This window comes from Mastomys coucha, unplaced genomic scaffold (assembly GCF_008632895.1).
Source record: "Mastomys coucha isolate ucsf_1 unplaced genomic scaffold, UCSF_Mcou_1 pScaffold15, whole genome shotgun sequence".
Classification (NCBI taxonomy): Eukaryota; Metazoa; Chordata; class Mammalia; order Rodentia; family Muridae; genus Mastomys; species Mastomys coucha.
This window is the reverse complement of record NW_022196897.1, coordinates 15,719,166-15,741,534: the sequence shown is the minus strand read 5'-3', so window position 1 is coordinate 15,741,534 and position 22,369 is coordinate 15,719,166. Positions and strand designations below refer to the sequence as shown.

The 22,369-nt window shown below is 51.6% G+C and overlaps 1 protein-coding gene across 2 annotated transcripts in view; it reads right to left on the bottom strand.

The window, feature by feature from the left end:
* Positions 1 to 2,162, bottom strand: part of Col5a1 (collagen type V alpha 1 chain) — a 155,088-nt gene extending 152,926 nt beyond the window's left edge. The window contains exon 1 of one of the 2 annotated variants that reach the window (XM_031369508.1): positions 1,647 to 2,162. In XM_031369508.1, coding sequence (XP_031225368.1) covers positions 1,647 to 1,755 — 109 coding nt within the window. In that variant the 5' untranslated portion in view covers positions 1,756 to 2,162. The remainder of the gene's footprint in view (positions 1 to 1,646) is intronic. The other variant, XM_031369507.1, reaches the window with a different exon arrangement.
* Between the last annotated feature and the right edge of the window lie 20,207 nt (positions 2,163 to 22,369).

Below are 22,369 nucleotides of genomic sequence, written 5' to 3'. Positions count from 1 at the left end.
CAAAGGGAAGCAGGAGGGGCTGGGGGGACATGGTGATAGCATGAAGCAGAGAGGTGGGTACCCACAGGACAGGACCATTGCTGGAGCAAATGGTTGATGAACCAGGAACACCCTACCTATGCTAAGGGTAACTCCAGTTTCCCAGGCGAGGGTTCCACTTAAGGCTTCCCCCCTGAAGTTCTGTGGGGAGCCATAGGGAGGAGCTGGGCAGGACTAAGTACCAGGGGAACGTTGTGGGGGTGTAAGGAAGAGAGGCTGACCCCATCTTGTCTCTCCTGCACATTTTCCTGAGGGCCATCATCATCCCCTACTGCTAGTTCAACCCTGCGAACTCCAGGTCAGTTGGTCCAAGTTCCAGAAGAGTGGGCATCATCAGCCCATGCTCTCCCTTTGTCCCTGCAGGCCCTGCGGCCCCTCCCATTCCCACTCTTGCTCATCCTTTATCCACTGGACTCTGGTGGTATCAGGAAGCAGGAGAAGAGTATTGTCATTGGCCATGGGGCATGGAAATTGATTCCCCTGCTAGTCTTGGTAGCACCAGCTAAGGTAAGAAGATCCCCGTCCCTGGGCAAGGGCTGACCACTCCACTGTCCGTCTGCTGCAGCCACCCGCTGTCCTGCTGACTGAACTCTTTCTAACTGCCTTCACCTCCCCGTATCAGCACATGCCTGGTGCCTTCCCACCCTGGGCTATGGCGTTTAAGAGGTCTGGTAAGATTTATCCTACAGCTAACTAACAAGAGTGATGCTGAGAATAAAGTGCCTGCCCAGACCTGAGCCTGGAGGTGCTGGAATACAGACAGGGACAATCAGTCCCTCCCTGATTCTTCCCATTGGATCATGGGCCCTCGGAGGGCCCATGCTGGCAGGAGGAGTCTCACATCTGCAGATCATCTGAGAAGCTCCCAGCCCAGACTCCAAGGCCCTCTCCTGGCCTGGCTTTCCGTTCATTCCATCTTTGGGCAGTAAGCCCAAGAAAACTACCTCTAAGGGGTAAGGAGGTTTGAGGTCAGGCTAGGAGTAGGACTGGCCTAAGGGCTCCCCAGTGCCCTCTGAAGACTTGGCGGGACTACAGGGAACTCTGTCCCCTGGGAAAGTAGAAAGTTAGCTCAGACAAGCAAGAGGGTGTGTACCGAGGGAAGTCCAAAGCTGAGGATTCAAACTTCTGGGATCCCCCTCCACCCCTAGGAGTCCCGAGGAACTGAATGGCCTTGACTCTAGGGGGCGGCCCTTCCCAACTTTCAGTAGGAAAAGTTTCTGCTGAAGAACTGCGTGGGATGCAGCGGGTCGCCTGTGATGGGGGACGACAGGGAATGCGAGATTTGGGGACAAAAGTGTGACCACCTCTGCTCAGATCTAACTCGAGGAAAATTCTTCCTTGACTGGATCAAACAGCCCCACCCAGCAGGCCCCGTTTGAGGAGGGGGCGGTACGCCGCCCGGATGGAGTTGGCCCGGCTCCCTCTCCTGGGCCCCCAACGAATGGTATTCGTTGTCTTGCCCGGTGCATTCCACAGGCCAAGGGGGAAAGTTCTGCAGGCTCGGAGGAGGCTGGCGGCGTAGGCGCCCGAGATGACAGCGGCGCGGAGGTTCAGCGCGCCTCCTGCAGTTCCCGAGGTCCGGTCCCCGACGCCCAGAGCGCTCTTACCTGCGCGGCTCGGAGGCGGCGCCCACAGCAGCAGCAGGAGCAGGAGCAGCGGCGAGGACAGCAGCGGGGCGCCCGGGCGCGCAGCTTTCCAGCGGGTGTGTACGTCCATGCCGGCGGGGTGCGCGGGCCGGGGAGCGGGAGGCGCACAGGATGCACGGGGACCAGAGACAAGTCCCGGGTGGCGGACGCTAGGGGAGCGCGATAACTTCAGGGAGTCATAGGAAGCTCGGCACCCGCCCGATCTCCCCCGCGGCGGTGGCTGTTCTGGAAGGGGCAGCGGGCGCGCTCGCCCACGGCGCGGGGATCGACTGTGGCCCGGAACGGCCGGGACCCCCTCGCTGGCTGCTAGCGCGCTCCCTATCCTTCTCCTTCTAGTCTGGTGGCCTCCTCACCGCTGCTACCCCGCGACCCGCTCCCCGTGGGCGCTCCGCTGGAGTGAGGTCCTGCGCCAGCCGCGGGGACGAGGAGAGCGGACCTCGCCTTCGGCGCCGAGCACTTTTTCCCCCTTTCCCTCCCTCCCTGGCGGCTGGCCGACAACGCGGAGGCTGTCGATCCCACCCCCACCCCACCCCCAACACCCGCAGCAAATCAGAGCCCGACGCCCGGCTCAGCAAAGCCGGCCCCCGCCTCCCACTGGGCGCCGCGGGCGAGGGGGTGGGGATAGCGGACGAGTCGCGGCGAGGAAGGGGCTGGCCCGGGGCGGGAGCGGACGTGGGACCAGGGTGGCGCCCCCGTTCTTTCTCCCCGTTCTGGGCGGCGGCCTCCGGAGCCCGATGGCCCACCCTGATCCTCGATTCTTCTCGCCTCAGGTACCCCGACCTGGCCAGATTCCAAGAACCAGCGTTGAGGGACCCCCGAAGTTTGATCGCTCGAATTCAAAAGAGAGATTGCGCTACCACACGGAACTTTCTCTTTAAGGAGTTCCGAGAGCTCCTCTTCTGGGCGGAGACTCAACTTGCAATTCAGCCTGAAGGGGCTCCCTAGACTAGGACTGACAGGCCAACCCAGCGATGGGGACCCACCTTCTACCTCTCCGCAGACCAGACTGTCAAGAATGCCCAGAGGGGCCTTAAGTGAACAAGGAGTGACCAAGTTATTTATCAGGTGAAGATCAGTCTCAAATCCCACCCCACCGCCTAACTGCTGTCCCTGGTGGCCCAACAACTCATAAGGAAAAGAAAGAGCCCCCTTTCGGAGCTGACAGCTGGAAACAGAGAGGGACTCCTAGCTCCCCATCTACAGCAGCAGGAGAGAGGAGTTCTCCCAGGCTTCTCCAGGCCTGGGAGGCCCTGCAAAAACCTGACTCACTGCCCTGCCCTTCACCAAGGGCTTCAGGGTTTGTTTAGAAAGAATCAGAGTGAATTAAGAAGGCTTTCAGACTCAAAGCCATTGCCGCCTTCGAACACATTGCAGCCTGGAAGAATTTTGGAGTGATGGAGACCTGCCTGGGACTCCTCTCTCCAGTTGCATCCTCAGGCTCCCTGGTTTCTCATTCTCCAAACAGGAGGAGAGGGGCAGTCAGGGGACAAAGGTATTCATGGGATAGAGGCATTCATGGGATAGAGGCAGTCAGGGGGCAGAGGCAGTCAGGGGGCAGAGGCAGTCAGGGGGCAGAAGGCAGTCAGGGGGCAGAGGTAGTCAGGGAGCAGAGGCAGTCAGAAGGTAGAGGCAGTCAGGGAGCAGAGGCAGTCAGAGGGCAGAGGCAGTCAGGGGGCAGAGGCAATCAGGGAGCAGAGGCAGTCAGGGGATAAAGGCAGTCAGGGGATAAAGGCAGTCAAAGGACAGAGGCAGTCAGGGGACGGAGGCAGTTCAGAGGAGTTGCTGGGATGGCCATGCTCTGGTTCTTGATTCTGGATGGAGGTGGCTAGTACTGACTTAATTCAAGCTTTGCCTAAGTGTGGATGTACCCTATAGGGAACATCATACAGTACACAGAATAGAAGAAGGAAGCTGGGAATACAGCTCAGAGGCTGTGTAAGAAGGTCCTAAATTCTATCCGCAGTACAGAGAGGACAGAGGGAAACAAGCTTGAGCATACAAGCAGCCAAACAGACACAGTCACAGTACAGTAAAAGTTAAAAGTCAACTGTATAGTTGGTTATGGAATAATTAGGTATGTGTGTAAGCTGTAGGAATGATAATGAGATATGTACGAGTGCATATATGAACACATGTGGGGCATGTATGCCTGTGTGTGTGCTGTGTGTATGTGTTTGTGTGTGTGCTGTGCATACTGTGTGCTTGTGTGCCTGTCGTCTGTCCTACAACAAGAGTAAACAAGTGTGATACCATTCCATTGGTGAGTTTCATGGGGGCTGAAAAGCTCAGCCATCGGGAGGCTTTCACCAACCTCCACTGACACCTCCCCCACCCCTAACCTGCGTCAGGTCCACATATCAGGAGAGGTCCTTCTTCCATCCACAGACGGGGACACTGCAAGTCGGGAGGGGTAAGGAGCTTATCCAGAGCACCAAATCAACAACTTATGGCAGAGCCAAGCCGAGTGCTGCAGCTGCTCACTAGGCACAGGGTTCTTCTCTTCTCGTGCTATAATACAGACTCAGAACACCTGCCTTCCAGCAGGTACATCCTAGCCATCCTGCTCCTAAGCCAACCCATCCTTAGCATCCTCCTGTGCCCACTGGCATCTCATGATAATGGAGAGTCAACATGACTCGAGGCTCTAAGGAGGGCCTGTGGGCCCCATCTACACCAGCCTGCACTGTTGCACCAGGACTCCATGGTCAAAGGGGTGTTCTTGTGCTTCCATTGTGTTCTTTCCATCTCACCTGCCTCTGTGCATCCAAAATGCAAGAGTTGACCTCCATCCACTGTCCCTTGCGTGTCCCTGCCATCCATACTTGCCATCATCCTCTGTTGTAGAACATGGTCCTCCAAGCAAAGCAACTGGCATTATCATCAGGTCAGCTGTCCCTGCTTGCAGGAATCCATCCAGGTTAGGCTTGTGGACTGTTGCTGTTCTCTCATAGAGGTAGACAATGTGGGAGGACCTTTACCTGAGACTCTCCCGGGAGAAGAAGCAAAGAGTAAGTGCTCAGGGATGGGAGGTGCTTCCCTCTTTCTCAGCATATGGAGTATCTCAGGCACCTGGCCTCAGGCCCCAGTGGCTCTGCAGTAGATGCAGAAGGTCATGATGAGCTATGGCTCCACTCTATGACTAGAGATATTCATACCAGCAGGAATGCCTTTGCGTTGTACCCAGGAAAGAGCTCCATCCATGCATCCTTCAGCTGGTATTCAGAGGCCAGACCGATGTCCCACACTTGTACATGCCACTAACTGAGTGGGTGAGTTCCTTTTCTGAGATGCTTGTCACCTATGAAGTGGGGTAATGAAGCAGACTCTGGAATTCCCAAAGACTCAGATGAAAAGACTCAGGTGGCATGTTTGGAACAGAGGGGCAGGCAGCTCTGGATTTCCCTCTGTATGCCTAGCCACTCCCTGCACCAAGCTGTTTCCATGTCCTGTCCACTAAGACTGGCTTCTTTAACCTAAGCTGGCTAGCTTTTCCCTACTGGTGCCAAACAAGCCTTTAAAAGTGATGGGATTTCCAGGCAGAACAGCCCAGGAGACACTAGACTGACTTTTGGCATGAGAAGTAGGTTTGCAGGGAGTCAGACGACAGCATCCTGAGATGCGTTTTCCAGACAGTGGCAGCTGGCGCACGGTTGTCTCCTGTAGACTGTTTCATAGAGCGGGCTTGAGACTGCTGGCTAAGGAAATTGTCCACGGGAGAAATTCCTGTTTTGTCTCTTCAGGAACTGTCTGCAGGGGTGGAGATAGTGTCCCTACTGCCCAGGACTGTTCCCAGGATCTGTGAAGTCACCTAAAATCACCTAAATTCCTGCTTGTCTGTGATGACAGTCCCACACAAGGATCTGATCTCATGTGCTTGTGCATGGTGTCCGGGATCATAGGCAGCTAATGCAAAGCCAGCCATCCCAGTCCTGTGGGAAGGGTTCAGCCCACAGTGGGTGGGCTGCCATCCCTGGGCAGGTAGTCCTGGGAGATATAAAAAGGGTGGCTGACTATGAGACTGGGAATAAGCCAGCCATTGGTGTTCCTTCATGGTCTCTGCTTCAGTCCCTGCCTGCAGGCTCCTGCTTGAGTCCCTGGGTGACGGACTGTGGTTAGGGCTTGTAAACCATTTCATCCATCCCCAGGTTGCTTTTAGTCATGGTGTTTATTACAGCAACGGAGAAGCCAAATAGAACAGAAATAGACGAGATCTGAACTAGGGGTGGAAAGGCAAGGTCAAGGTGGGCTATAGGGTCCTGCAAGGGCTGCAGAACCCCACAGGCAATGCACAGGTGTCTCCCCAGACACTGCCCATCACAGCATGCATCAGCCAAGTATCATATAGCCCTTCACTGTTGTGCCCCTCTGCCATACATAGACCACAAATGTAGGAACCAGGGTCCAAGATGACCAGTATGGGGTTCAGACTCTGCCGCAGAACCTTTACTCCGCCCACTTGCACCTCCATACACATCTTTCTCTACACAGCTACCAATAACCCCCAAGTTGTCTGTCTGGTTCTAGTAATTGAGCATTCCCTGTAAGGGGTTCAAACGCAACAACTCCTATATCAAGATGCCAAACTTGGGCCCTGAGGCTGATCGTGGACAACAGAGCTGGGTACCTGTCCAGATCTGTATTATAGCACACATTGTTGCTAATGGCCAGGCTCTGTCTTCTTCCCTCCCTGCAACCTCTACTACTATGTCCACACATCCTAAGGATGCTTCAAAGCTCATCTCTAAGTAAGCCTCTCAAAAATGCCTTGTCCTTGATCAAGTCCTGGGATTCTTCTAAGCAGGGTACCATGGGCTGTCGTGGACTTCTGGTCCCATCCATCTGCCCACCATCTGACCTACAACAGAGGCCTGAGGACCTGAGGTTGTTGGCTGATATCACCTCACAAGGGCATGGTACAGCTGGGATTTGGGTCTCCCAAGTACAGTGAATTCACCATGAGCTCTCTTAGAGCATGGAGGCATCTTACATGTTTCTTGGTTCTGAAGTCAGCTCATGAATAGGCAGGTGATGCTTAGTGCAAAACCCTGTGGTGATCTCATTTGATCCCCACTACATCCTTCACTGTGGGCATTGCAACAACCTGGCCAGGCATGCATCCAGAGAGGGTAGATGCATCCCTACTCACCCGCAAAGGCAGCTACCTTTACTCTCAGAAGTTTTAGTTTAATGGCAACATTGAAGCATCTTGGGCTGCTGCCCAGACAGACATGGAACTAAAAGCAACAAAACTTACCATCTCCAACAAAGCAACAAAACCCACCCACCATCTCCCACCAGAAAGACTGCAAGTCAAGATTGATATGTATCAGGACCACCTGTCTCCCAGAGGCACTTGGAAGACCCGTCAATACCGCCTCTGCTCCTCCTGGCGACATGTTTCTCCGACAGGGTGCCAAAGTCCATCTTGGTCTCCACACTATCTTGTCTGTCTGCTTTGTGATTGCCCTGGGTCTCTCTAGCAAGGAAGCTTGTGACAGACATGTGCAGCCCAACATTCCCCTCCCACCATCTCTGGGGCTTTAATGGAATTGCAACTGCATAATCCATGTGCATAAGTGTGGAGAGCGGTAGAGCAGGAGAGGCATTTGCCTTGACAAGATGGTGTCTACTTCCGCTGTCAACTCCTGGTAAACAACTGTTTGCGCATGTGCGTAGAGAACTGTTTGCGCATGTGCGTAGGATGAAAAGCGTCACGTGGGGTGATGAGCAAACAGCCAATCATGGGTGGACACCCCACGCTGTGGGCGGACACGCCGCGCTGTGGTGTATATAAGCAGTGCCGATTATTGGCTCGGTCCTTTTTCCTCTGGATGAGGCAATAAACACTTGCTGCAGAAGGATCCTAGTGTCCGCGTGTCTTCTTGCTGGCGAGACGACTGCGCGGGCAACACATAAGTCCCATTCACAGCCTGGGGCTCAGGATGCAAACATTGAATTCGATGACACTGATCACCCTGTTACAGCCCTAGACACGCTAAGACAGCTGTGTCCCGAGAGCACTAGTCGCTCCATCTCCTTGAGTCAAGAAGATGCTGAGCTCTGCAGCTGTGGCCTGGAACAAAGGGCAATGGGGGCTGCAGTGCATGTGGCTGCCAGGGCAGACACCACCCAGCTTCCTGTGCCCTGAGAGCCTGTTCCCAGCAGGAGGGCTCATCTGGCAAAGAGACTGGCCACTGGGCTGAAAGCAGTGTGTGATGGGTGGTGCCTGCCAAACTCCAACTGGGACTGTTGGCTTTTCCAGAAGACTCTAGCTTTATTTGTTTTCATTTAAAGCATTAAACCAATGTTTTTAATGGAAATATCTGCCCTCTTAGACTTTCTTCCATAAGAGGAAATTTAAAAGGGGATCAAGCCTTTAAAACCAGACTCTTAAGCTGGAGTGTCACCTAGGAGCTGAATTCACTTGTTTCTCAAAGTCATTGAACTTGGTTCATAGGGAGAGCTTCCCCTGGGAGGATGATGTATGAAACTGGGGGAGGGTGGGAGGGAGTGAAGGAGGGGCAGGACAAAGAAGAGGGAATAGTGACTTTGTGACAATCCAGCACAAGCCACCTGGCCCCTTAATATAGTGTATATATGTTTGTTTGTGTGTGTGTGTGTGTGTGTGTGTGTGTACATGCGCTCATGTGCATGTACATGTGTTCAGGTACACATGTTTATGACTGATGGGTGTATATGTAGAGTCCACAGTTAGCCTTGGTATCATTCTTCAGGAGACAATCATTTTGGTTTTTTTTTTTTTTCTCTTTTAATATAGGGTCTCTGGCTGAGACCTGGTGCTCACCAGGGTCTTCTAGCCTGGTTAGCCACTGAGCCCCATGGATCCTTCCACCTCCCCAGCACTAATAATATGAGCTCACACCACCATACACATGTCTCTCTTTTTTCTTTTATAAAGGCTTAGTATTTTTATGTCCGTGTTTGAGTGTGCATCTGAGTATCAGTATACAGTATACACACAGTGCGGTGCCCTGTGATGTCAGGACCCCTTGGAGCTGAAGACACAGGGCCCTGTGAACCATCTGATGTGAGTGCTGGAAATGGAACCCAAGGGTAATATGTGTCCTTAACCACTGAGTAGCTATTTTTGGTGTGTTCTAGATATAAGACTCATGACCTTATACTTACAGCTGAGTGCTTGGCTAATTGGAATATCATCTCAGGTCCAGTTCCCCTCTTTGGTCCTCCCTTGAGCCATAGCAAAAGAGCAGTCAGGACCTTTGAGTGACACCTAGAGAACAGGATTTCTAGGTGGGGACGCAGGATCCCACTGCCAGCATGTTCTCTAAGATGCATGCTCCTGCACTCCACTTCCTGGAAGACCAGATGTAGGTGATACTCAGCTTGATGCACAATGTCACAGGTTTGAAATGAATGAGGTGCTGACAACGGGTGGGGCACCTTGGGTGGCTGACAATGGAGAGGGCCACAGTCACATCAATAATCCATGACAGCAATCTTATCTAGAGAAAGTTCTGGAAAGATGTATTTGAGCTAGCCCATCTTGAATTAGTGGGTGGGGTCCACATGCCCTCAAGAGTATCCTCATAAGAGGGGGGCAGAAGATGATTGACCCGCTTGTGATGATGGTAAAGCCCATTGGAGTGGTGCTCACATAAGCCACCAGGATGCCTGAAGCCACCAGAAACCATACAGGCAGGAAGGATCTGCCATTGGAGCCTTGAAGGGAACATGGTCCTACAGGTCTACACCCTGATATTAGACTGGTAGATTCCAGACCTGGAAGAGAATGAGCTTGTTTTTTTAAGCTACCCAGTCTATGGTGTTTTATAACAGGACTCCCAGAGGCCTTGCAGGCAACCCTTCTGAGGCCTCCTGGCCAAGGGGACAGCCTAGAGTACAGGATATCTCAGAGAAACTGAGATGATGTCAGTTGGGAGGGGCTGGGTATGTGGGAAGAACCAGTGGTAGACGTGGGCCCAGGTGGCTGATAATCCGGTAGCACATCCTTCAGACATCTCTTCTATTTGAGTTGAAACAAGGAAGAGGTACATAGTCTAGGCCATTCCTAAAGAGGTGAGAACTGTGGTGGTTTGAATAGGAATGGCCCCCATAGACTCAAGTACTTGACTGCTTGGCCATTGGGAATGGCACTATTAGGAGGTGTGGCTTTGTTGGAGTAGGCATGACATTGGAGGAAGTGCATCACTGGGGGAGGAACCTATGAGGTCTCCTGTGCTCAAGCTATACCCAGTGTGGCACAGTCTCCTTCTGCCACCTGAAAATCAAGACTTCAAGGAGCAAATCTCCTCTAGCACCAAGTCTACTTGCAGGCTTCCATGTCTCCTGCCATGATGATAATGGATTAAACCTCTGAAACTGAAAGTCAGCCCCAATTAAGTGTTTTCCTCTGTAAGAGTTTCCAAGATCATGGTATCCCTTCATGGTAATAAAACCCAAACTAAGACAGAGACACAGCCAGGAAAGCCTTTACGCCTGCTGCCACCAGCCCGATTAGACACAGGAAGAAGGGGGCAGGTTCAGAGGACACAGAACAGGCAGGTCTCCCTCTGATCCTTATGAGGAACAGGTCAACCCCCTATGCCACATTCCTGACAAACTCAAGCCACTAGTTCTTGTGTGTGTTAATTAGGTTCTTATTGCTGTGATAAAACACCATCACCAAAAGCATTTGGAAAGAAGGGTTCATTTAAGATTACAGCTTGGATTCCAGCATGAAGAGAAGTCAGGACAGCAATTCAAGTAGGAACCTGAAGGCAGGAGGTAAGGCAGAGGAACGCTGCTGGCTGGCTTCCTCTCCATGGCTTGCTCAGCCTGCCTTCTTATAGAACCTAGCGATGTACCACCCACAATGAGCTGGGCCTTCCTGTATCAATCATCGATCATCAATCAAGAACCAGTCTAGTGGAAGCAGGCCAGTCTGGTGGAAACATTCTCTCAATTGGGGTTTCCTCTTCCAAAATGACTCTAGATTGTGTCAAGTTGACACACAATTAGCCAGCACATGGATCCCGGAGAGGCTGTCACAAGAATGTCATCTAGAAAGTGAAAACACACAGCAGAGGGTGCTGGATGCAGGACCAGTTCCACCTGGGCAAGGGCCAGAAGTGCAGTATGCTCCGGGTAGCATGGAACGGAAGTGGGCCTCCTCTGAGACACTGCAGATGAGAATGCTGCCTGGGATCTGCCCAGCTCTAGCTCCCTCCTAGACATCATGTGAGACATGTCACCCACTCACACTCACATCAGAGAAGGTTAGACTTGGCTCAGTGTTCAGTAAGCTTCTGGAAGATGCCAGACATGGCGAGTGTTATCTGGTTGCTTCTGAGTGGCTAGAAGAGGTGGGCAGAGGGATGTACAAAAAGAGGGGAAAAAAAGAAAGAAAGAAAACAGGACACAGTCCGCATGGAAGCTGGACAGGAAACAAGCAAAGAGGGGTGCCTTGATTATCAGTCATAATGAGCTTGGGTGGGCACAAACATGCAGTTCTGGCCTTGACCTTATTTGGAAGAAGGGTTGTTACAGACATCAGTGGTATTGGCATGTATAACTCAGGTGGCACTAAATCCACGGACAGGTGTCCATATAGGAAAAGCACAGAGGAGAAGAGAGGGGAGGAGAGTGGGGAGGAGAGGGGGAGGAGGAGAGAAGGAGAGGAAAAGAGGGGAAAGGGAAGAAGAGAGGAAGGGGTAGGAGAGGAAGGGAAGGAGGGTGGGAGAGGGGTGGGAAGGAGAGAGGGAGAGGGGAGGAGAGGAGAGAGGAAGAGAAGTGAAAGGAGGGGAGGGAGAGAGGGGAAGGAGGAGAGGAGAGAGGAGGAGAAGGTAAGGGAGGAGAGGGAGAGAGGGGAGGAAGGAGAGGGAGGAGAGGCCATGTAAAGATGAGATAGATAGGCAGGAGACACTGAGACCAGGAATTTCTAGACAGACAGAACTGACCCTTTCATGACTGCAGTTCTGACCTTTGGCCTCCAGGACCATGGGACAATGCACTGGCATTGTCTTAGTCCCCAAGTGGTGCTATTTTGTCACAACAGTTTCAAGACACAGACTCTGTGCACAGTATACCTTTCTCTCCTGATCCACTTGGCTCTAAAGACCTGCCACTCAGAGCTGCGAGAGGCCAGCTGGATCTCAGCCTGGTGGATGGTGTGATGAGTTCCCACTCTGCGCTGCCTACCCCTGCTCTGCTGATTTGGACTGTTCGCCTCCCTGGTACTGTCCTCTCAGACACCTGGCACCATGATCTGACCTCACATTGGTGGCCTCTTAGGCTCAAAACTGCTGGCACTGCAGCCCAACTCGCCATGACATCCATTCTGCATTCCTGTCTCACCTCTGGGTTAGGAAAATTCAAGCTGATCGCCAAGGAAAACATACAAGAATGTTGGATAGCAAGTGTTAATGAGACCCTGGGCCTGGGCATCTCTGGCTGCTGCCCCCTATGGAGGCATCCTCATTTACTAGGGCACCCAGCCAAAGCCCCTTCCCATTCAGGAACACTACCCACCCCCATACTCTTTGAAACCTATGGGCTTGGTCCAGTTTGGATCCCTGGGCTCTAGCTCCTTGCAGGAAAATTAAGGCAGCCTGCAGATGGTGCGTGCTGGCATCGATTTGGTTCTTTGTCAACAAGGAGGTTGGTTTTAATGAGACACAGCAGATCCAGGCTGCAGACTTTCCACTCCCACAGGTCTCAGCAGCAGCAGTCTGACTTCCCACCCCAGGTGGGAAGCTACAGAGTTTGTGGTCCTTGGAAAGTGAAGGAAGGAACAGAAGGGGACACTCCCAGCCTTTTCCATGGCTGGCCTGCTCAGTCCTCTATTAGCATATATGTCCTCCTGTGGCTCTGCTCCCTGCAAACCTGAGGTCCAGGGCTGCCATGCTCCTTGCTATACCTTGCTCAAGAGGGAGGCAAAACAGAACACTTCCTGGGAGCCTGGCACTCCCTGGGCAATGACTCAGTTTCCTAGTCTATAACATGAGAACCAATAGGATCGTCACAGTTGGGTTCCCAGGTCTGTACTGCCCAGGGTGAAGTCCTTGGCAATCTGAGGAACCCAGACACTGGGAACCATCTGGTGGAAGCTCTTACACCACTATCCAAAGACCAGGACCTCTGGGCTGACCTGCTCCTGCAGATCCTGACTGCCCTAATCTAACTGAAACTATGATCTAAATTCTACTGCTTTCATCTGTAAGGAGGCAGTGGTATTGGCTATGGAGGGCTGATTCCCTGTTACCAGCTGTGTTCATGGTATCATTTGATGACTTAAAATCAGGTATGGCAGGACTACGAACAGCTAGCTGTGAGCAAATCGGACAGTCAAGACCTTTGTCCTGAATCATTAAATCTTCCAAAAAAAAAATTAAATTAAAACAAAAATCTTCCCCAGTGTGGTCCTGGTTTCTGACCCTGCTTTCCTACTTCCTCGAGGCTGGGGAGGGACAACTCCTGGCAGGGAAGCTCTCCCCCCACCTTCTTCAAAGCTGGGATTTCCTGAGAGGCAGCCATCTGCTTTCCTTAGATGCTGTCTTCCTCACCAGCTGCCTGCAGATAGATATCTGGAGGGTTGACACATGGAAGAAAAATCGCTCTTCGTGGGCCAGGAGGAGACAGTGGAGAAGTGAGGCAGGAGATCAGATCGTTCCCCTCCACCCCACATGTGTTGGGCCCTGCAAAGCCAGCCCCAGGCTTGCTCATCTGAACCCCGCCCCCCTCCTTACTTCAGAAGTAAGGAGTCACCTTTACACCTTTACCTTGAATAAAGCCCTTTGTTGGCCTGGCCACGCCTCACCTTCCCATCCAGGCCTCCCAGATGCCCTCTTAGGAACCAGGAACAGGTTCTTAGCGTCAGCCCAGGGAAACTTCAGAGCATAGCCACATTTGTGTCAAATCAGGGATGGTAAGACTGGCACTGGAGGCTGAGTGGTTCAAAGCCAGTGCCTCAGGCCAGCTTTCAGTCACGCCAAAGAGGCTGCTGCTGGCACCATAGCCTCTTACTTAGGCCCCTTGGGCTGGGCACACTCTCTCCTCACCACAGCAGGGACTGGGGCTGTAGTCACAAAGGACTATACTGTTGGCCTTCCTTCAGACCAAGCCACTGGACATCCTGGATACAAAACACACTATTTTGTTTACTTTTTGAACAAATTAAAGCAATCAGCAAATTGAAAAGTCGGGTTGAAAGTTGGGTCGGTCGGTGATGTTTGGAGAGAGCAGGGATCCCGCTTGTCTGAAAATGAATATTGAACATCCTTGACAAAGGCTGGGGACTTGAGTCTTTCGCTTCCATGTTCGTTACAGTTTATAGAATATTTTCAAATACACTCTGTCTCCTATACCTCAGAATAAACATGCAAGGAGGACTTGGAAGGCTTGCAGAAATTAAGAGTTGCCCACATCATGGCTGCATGTGTGTAGCTCCTGGCTCCTGGCTCCATTGCTGTTCTTATATAGACAGGAAAATTCCTAAATTTAAAAATAAAAATTGCAATATGCTACCAAGGGGAGGTCCTGTGAATGGCCTGCGTTGGGCACTGTGCAAGCCCCCATACTATGCAGCACCACATGTAACTCCTCTATCAGCCCTACGTCCCCCAGCTGTGACTGTCCCCCCCCCCTTTCTGTGTGGTTCTGAGGTAGAACCAGAGCTGTGGGAGGACAGGGAGTGTCAGGCTGCATTTGCAGTCCACAGCTGGGCTTCGGTATGTCCTTACTCCTAACTTAGATGACTCACCGTCTCTTCCCTCACCAGGCCACTGGTGGCTGCACTCAAGATTCTGTTGCCAGATTTGGGATTCGTCTGTCACCCTACTGCTTCTTGTAAATGGAAGCAAGGCTCCTTTTCGGGGTGGATGGTGAGTATGAACTTGGAAGAATACCTTCTCCGGGAGGCAGGCTGCCCAGGGAGGCCTGGAGTGAGGAGGGTGAGTGGTTGCCTATCTGGAGCTGGCCCAAACTGAGCTTACTGTTCCAGAGAGCTCATATTGCCCTCACTGCTAGGCTGAGGGAGTCCATCCACAAGAAAGTCTCCATCCTCTCAGTGGTCAGGAGGGATGAAGACAGCATCGCCCTGTGCAGAGGGCGAGTCCCCAGACAGGGACTCAGACGAAGCCAGCATGACTAAAAGGTACGGAGGCACAAAGATTCTGAAGTAGGTGGGCTGTAAGTAAAGGAGGCTGGTTCAGAATGGCATAGGACATAGGCATGCAGGGTCAAATTGGGCAGTGGCTGAACCCAGTGCCAGTATAAAGCAACAGTGTTCAACATGCCATGTTTTGTGGCAGTCACAGCAACCAAAGCTCTGAGAGGAGACTATGCAGCCAATAGGTTCTGGACCCATTCTTTCTATGGGGTTTGAAGACACCCACCACTCCCAGTTCTGATGAAAAAAACAAAACAAAACAAGAGTTAAACATATAAACATACAACACATCTCTCCATCACTGACTAGGGGAGGAGGGCACTTTCCAACCTCTGAGAGAGGGTGAACCAGCTCCTATAGGATGATTCGGACCTATCAGGTGACCTTGGGCAATCTCTTTCCCCACCTCTAACCTCAGCTTCTTCTGTACTGGATTCTGGCCAGGCAAGGAACAAGCACCAGCTAGGCACACACTTTGCATTCTGCAATCTCAGCTAGAAAGTGAAGGCAGGCCTCACTACTACCTGAGACTGCAGGCTGAACCCACTTTTGGCTCTATGACTGTGCTGTGAGATGAAGTGGGGACTGAAAAATACCCTCAGCCCCCACAGACAGTTCTAATGGAAGTGACTTTTGGGGGAATGGAGGGGAAAGAGAGAGAGATAGAGAGACAGAGACACAGAGAGACAGAAAGAGAGAGACAATGAAAAAGAGAGCAAGGAGCCAGGTCCTTGGAAGTGAATCCCATAGGGTAGTAGTAGGCAGGGCAGGCTTTTAGTTTGTACATGACTTCTGTCTGCTCTAGTTCATTTGAGCTCTGGAAAATTTATCAGTTAATGAAGAGGAGGGCTGAGGATGCCTATCTGTCAAACTCTGGTTCCTCCAACAGCTTTTGATTGGAGACCCAGGTCCCCAAGTCTTGTGCTTGCAACTGTGAGCCCTCCCAGTTAACTATAGAGTCTGAGGCCAGCCTCTTCCAAATTACCATATATGGGGGATGGGGGCAGATGATGGTGGATTAATCTCTGTGAAGTCACTGGCTGTCTAAGGTGCACCAGCTGCCAGCAGTCTTGGGTACTGTTGTGGCCACAACACGGCATCTGCCTCTGAGAAGTTTGAGTTTGATGGCAATGACCCTTTTTTTCTGCAATAGGAAAATAGGGAGAGGAAAAGCTGTGGAGCTATAGAAGGAGAGACAGAGAGGAGAAAGAAAAAGGAGGGAGGGAAGAAATGGAAGGAGATGGCTCAGGGAGAGGTGGTTGAGCTGAGTGGATGCTTGGGTGCAAGGATTGAAAAATAAAAGTTCAAATTGTGAGCAAAGTGAAGAGGGACACCCCCCCCAAGAGCTGCTTGGGGACCATCAGAAGACAGGAGTTCATCTGTCATCAGTCACAGGCTCTTGTCTGCCACCACCAGTGTGAGTTCTGTCCCTAGCTGTCTTTAAGACGCATTAAAAGCAAGAGTGATCCTCTTTGTACTCCGCTGGCTCCTGAGGGCTGAATGCAGAGCCTGACTAATGGAGTTCAGAGAGAGGAAGGACAAGGCTTGGTTCACAGGCTCAGGCAGAACCATGTGTGAGTGCAGGCAGCATATTCCAGCCTGTGCTTCTGAGGCTGAAGCTTGCTTGTCTGCTTCAGACCTACCTCCGTCTTCATCCCTGCCCTGATGCATCTTCCCTATCTGATGAAATCTGACCAAAGGAAAGATCTGTACTTCTTTATAGTGGGTTTCCTGGCTTCAGCCAGCACTGTGATCATTTAGGGCTATCTGGCTCAGCCTGAGACACTCTGGGCCACACAGGATGAATGGCAACCTCTCTGGCCTCTGCCCAGCCAATGCTGGCAACACCCCCTTTCCATCTGCCAGAAGGCAATACCCCAAGTTGTTTCCACGCACACCCTTGAGCAAAACTATCCTCCACTGAGGATAACTGATCTGCGTAGAATGTAGACTTCTTCAGGCTACACAATACACACAGTCTGCCTTGGTCTTTGGGGGACAGTGAGTATCACAGTCAGCATGCTCCTGGGGCCCACACCCTTAAAGGGTCTAAGCCTTTTTTGGAAATTTCAGAAGTTTTAAAGGATCCAGAGACACACAGTTTTGGCTTTACGGCTGCCGAAGATCCTTATGGCCACTACCTGGCTTTGTGATGTGGGTGTAAAAGTCGCAGTAACAGAACTCAGTATATAAGGGCTCTTTCAGCCAAGCCTAGGAGTCTGAGTTTGATTCCTGGGACCCACATGGTGGAAGAAGAGAACCAATTTCCACAACTTGTCCTCTGACCTCTACCTGCTTGCCATGGCATATACATGTGCATGCCAACACACACAGTTAGTAAATAAAGAAATAAGAAAGGGAGGGAAGGAGGAAGAAAAGGAGGGAGGGAGGAAGATGGGCAGCAGCAGTAGTGAGTACCAAGCAGGATAGGTGTAAGTAATCTTTGAATTCCATGTTCTTTCTGTCTCACATTCTTTGGTCCCCCCTCCCCGATCATTTGAAGATAGAAACCTACTGTAAGCTTGGAAGCACCACCAACTCAGGCCACAGGGATTGTAGTTTGTAGGCCCAAGTTCTAGCCCACATTCTCCCTTTTGTAGACAAGTCAAGCAAGTTGGTCAGGGGCAGCAGCCACATATGACCTTGGGAGCTGCTTCAGGACTGGCCTCATAGCAGTGGCCTGCAGCCCTCACCCATAGGCAGGGCTGTGCACTGTGACCCTGGGGTCACCCATGGGGTCACCCATATCTTAGTATAGTTGAAGCTCCAGCTGTCTCCCAACCAGGGCAACAGTGTGTGGGACTGCCCTGATGGGAAATAGCTGGGTTAATTAGTGACCGAGGTTAATCCGGCTCTGTGAGAAACACCATCCCTTTCGACAGCAGGGCCACCTCTGAGCCTGACTTATCAGTGTCTGGCCACTCCACATGTCAGGCAGAAGGAAAGATAATTCCACTTCAGGCTTGGGTGGGTGACCGGGGTGGGAAGTGGGAGTTCCCAGACCATCTCCACAGCTACGCCATTCTCCCCTATTACACAAACCCTTCTCGGATGCCTCACCCCAACAAGTCTGCCTTCTGGGGAACAGACATCCTATTTATAGCTCAGCCAATCCACTCATCTCTCTTTCCAAACTGGTACTTGTAGTTGGAATAGAGAGAGCCACAACCAAAATTGCTAGACTCCATCTGGGGTGATGAGGCCGAGACACAAATTAGGGTCCCAGCTTGGCAACAGCCTCACTGTGTCTAAAGGCGTTGGTTGCACATGGGTGGAGCCTATAGAGCCATTTGTACAAGTTGTGCATAGCCAGCCAAGCATATAAGGGTGGCCTTTAGAGAGCTCAGCTGGTAAAAAGCCATGCCATCCCATACCAGAAACCAGCAGACCAGAACGACCAGACGTTCTGACCAAACGTTACTGTGTGCCTTGCTAGGGAAGGCATGAGCTCTTTCCCCAGATGACAGGTTTATAGACAGCAAAATATCGATGCACACCCCCACCAGAGCCTTGCTCTAGATTTTCCCAGCTGATATGGTCATGCAGATGAGGAGACCGGGCTCCTTGCCAAGGATCCCTGATGGAATTTGGATGTCCTATAAGACACCACAGCCCCTTCCACATATATAATACAGAAAACCTTGGCAGGAATGTGGACATAGGAAAGGCCCACAGATGCCAGGCTAGGCATCAAGCATCATCTCAGCTGGAACCTTCCAACAGCTGTCAGCTGGAAGACCCAGAAGCCATCAAACAATGCTCTAAGCTCCCTTCCTGCCACCATAAAGGAGAATTGTACTGGATGATTCTGGTTTTAAATGTAATATGCCCAACCCTTCTCAAATCCACTCCTAGAACTGGAAGAGTCAACTCTCAAGGTTTTCCACCCAAAGAGCCAGAAGAGGGGCTCTGGCCTCCAACAGCTCCTGTTATATAGTGTGATCCTCTGAACAGAGTAGCCACCACCTTCCCCACTTGCAAGGGTCCATCACTACTGGACCTATGGACTGCTGAGTTTCCCTCAGGAAAGGAGAAGATGGGTTATTTGATCCTTACCTGGGATTCCGAGGGCTGCTCTCAGACTTTTGCATGCAGTTCTGCCCTAAATGCCCATGGCTTTAGTTGTTGTGATATGCTGGAGTGGATATAGGCTGGGGAGGTTAGCTGAGGTGGAGCTGCATGGGTGACACAAGGCGAAAGACTTCCCAAGGTTGAGGGGTTTTCCATGCTCTGGCCAGTAATACCTCAGCTGTGTTCTATAAAGAAGCCAAACAAACTCTTTGCTTCCCTCAAAGTGGGTTTTAGTGCAATCATACTCTGGCTTATGGCTGGGGCCTTATGAGAAAGGGGTGGCCACTGTTTACATCTCTCCAGAGAGAACATTTTCACAACAGCTCCCATCTAGTCCTGCCTCCCAACATTCTCTCCTATGTCTGTCCAGAGGTGACTGGTTCTCAGAAGGGACAGTCCAGGTCCCAGTGGGCAGTGCATGGACAGGCTTACCCTGGAGCACCCCTCAGGACCTGACATGGACATCTGCTGGACTGAGGCAGACTGCTCTAGGCCCTCTGCCAAGCCCCAGCCATGACCAGATCCAGTTCTGAGCAGCTTTTCCTGATTTTACCAAGCTCAGAGGCAAAAAGTCAGAATAGACAGTCTATCTCTCCCACTGATACGTTCATTGCCCGCCCAACACACCAGAATTGCTGCAAGAAGCACCTGGATGCTCCCTCATCTGAGAGATGCCCAAGGGAAATTTGGACCTGACAAGTGGAGTATTGGGACACTAGGTAGATGGCTCTGCCACTAATGGAAAGCATTGCCACATGGATGTAGGACTCAGTGCAAACCACCCCCCACTCCTCCATATGCTCGCACATCCCTGCATCCTTCTGTATCCCTCCACATCCTTTCATTTCTCTCCACATCTTTCCTTGCCTTCTACACCCCTGCTAGCCCTATCCCCTCCAGCTCTCATTTTTCCTGGCCCTAATGCAGCCTGTGGCTGACCTTCCCTTGGTCTTCTTGACCTTGGTCTTATGTTTGCAGCTATCCCCAGACACACCCACCCAGTGTGACACTGCACAGCTCTCTCTCATGGGGAACCCACTGTGTGGCCTAGGGAGTCATAGAGAGAGACCCATAGGAACAGGGGCAGAGTTGGTTTGAATCCCACTTGCCCAACAACACAGAGTAGGGAACACAAGAATACACCTTTGTCCATGTGAGAGCTAAATCATTGTTGAAGGGAACGATATTTGAAGCTAGCCAGTGGAAGGGCAAGGTGTGGTAGTTCATGGCTTTTAATCCCTGAGCTCTCTGTGAGTTTGAGGTCAGCTTGGTCTATATAGTAAGTTCTAGGCCAGTCGGGGTTATATAGTGAGACCCTGTCTCAGGGAAAAAAAAAAACAAAACCTGGTAGAGACCATTAGAGTCTATTCAGACTATTCAGACTATTCTATTAGGCTATTCAGACTGTTCTGAAGCCCAGCTATTCAGACTATTCTGTACATAGCTTGTGAGTACCATTCCTTACCCTCTGCTTCTCTAGGAAGCTCTATTCTTGGACTCAGTACCTACCACAGACCTGGAACACCCTGCAGAATTATCTAACCTATCCTTTTGAAGAAGGTGGGTCTTGCTCACTGGGCCTGTCATCTACCTGTACACCAGCCTGTACCCAGGCTGGCAGGCTGGGAGTGTCTGAGAGTCTAGAGAAGGATACAGAAGAGGCTTAAGGACAAAGAAATGGAGATGGACTGCAGGAAGTGGGAAACCAGCAAGTCCTCTCATTGGCAAGAAGACCTGAGGCAAAGGCAGCCAAGGAGGGTTCCAGCGCTGGCCACCATGCTCTGTAGCAGATGGCTGGTGTGTCAGGCAGAGGAGCCAGCACCTGGCATGCTCCTGCATGAGAATCCACATGTGCAGGCCCACAGCAAGCTCATAAAGACCAAGACAGAGCAAGAAAGTAGAGCAAAAGGCGGCCCCAGCTGTGTGAACGAATGGAGAAGGCCCCTGGAGTCTTTCCAGAGCCCCTCTCTGGGCTTCTAGATCCAAGGATCAGGCAGCATAGACAAGTTCCACAGGGGAGAGCAGAGTGAACAAGCAAGCCTGGAGTGCAGGCCTGGAGTTTCATCCTCCAGGCGAAGAAAGCTGAGGGCCCTGCTGGGGATATCAGCTCTGGCCTGTCTACGGCTACAGGAGACTGGCTGAGCTGTCCATAGAGGGTGAGCTGGGGTCTCAGAGAGCTGGCTGTTCAGGGAGTTATCTATGGAACCAGCTCAGACTTACCGGAACCAGGAGGGCCAGTCCAGCAGGCTGCAGCTCCTGCATTTCTGTGCCAGAGGTGGTAGTGGCTTGCAGCCCCTGTCCTGAGACAGAGGGCTCTAGTCTTTCTTATCTTATTTGAAAAGCCAGTTTACTCCCTCCTACTTAGCAGAATCTGGTCCTGTGCTTCCCGCAAGAATAACAGCTGCTGAGACTGGCTTGAAGAGAAATAAGAATTCTCATGGGGCTGAATGCAAATAAGGTTGCTGTGTGATACCCTAACCCTCCCACTTGCAGAGGAGTCTCTTTGTGGTCAGCTTCACTAGGCCTGCTCGACCTTGCCATGCCCTGTGCACAGGCCACTCGCCTCCTGACACCTGTAGGATGCCCTGGATAAGCCAAGGTCCAGACACTCCAGAGGCAGAGGGGTTTAAGGGGTTAGCACCTCATGCTGACACTTGGGCTAGCAGAACCAGGAGATGGTTGGGAGAGTCTCCCCAACACATAAGACATCCAGCATGACTGATCCAGGACTAGGAAGGAGCACCCCCCACCTCAAGTCTGTCTTCTAGACACTTCATGGACTCTTGAGCCTCAGACCTGCACCACAAATTGTACCCCAAAATAAAATATGACATATAGGCCTTCTAAGGCTGGAACACCCAGTCCCTGAGCCCACAGCAGCCAATGGGAAAAAGAGGCATGGTCAGATGAGTGGGTGTGCCTCTCATTTTAATGAACTGGAAATGTAAGGCATAGAAAGAATGAGGGGCCAATAGTTCCCCAATACCTGAGGTGTGGAAGCACAAATACCTGGGATCACACAGTGCAGGAGAGAGCTGACTCCTTAGACAAGTTGTTTTCTCTTCTCCTCAGGTGTGCACCCAGGACCAGAATTCAATTCCCAGCACCCACATTAGCTTGTAACTCTAGCTCAAGAGAGCCAACACTGTCTTCCAGCCCCTGAGGGCACTGCATGCATGCATATATACACACATTGACAGAGGCCACATATACATTAATAAAAATTAACTCTCAAAAAAAGAACAAGGAGTGTGAGCCCTCATGGGGACTGGACTTGGAGTGATGGCAGATAAATGTGGTTCACCCTTGTAGTGAAGCCTTCCATGGCAGAGGTCTATGCATCTTGGGATACAGATGGCCTATGGGAAATAGCCTTATGGACTATTCAGTGTTGCTCTTATCCAAAATTATTTATTTATTAATTTTGTGTATGTGTGCTCGTGGAAACCAGAGGCAACTGTGGGGA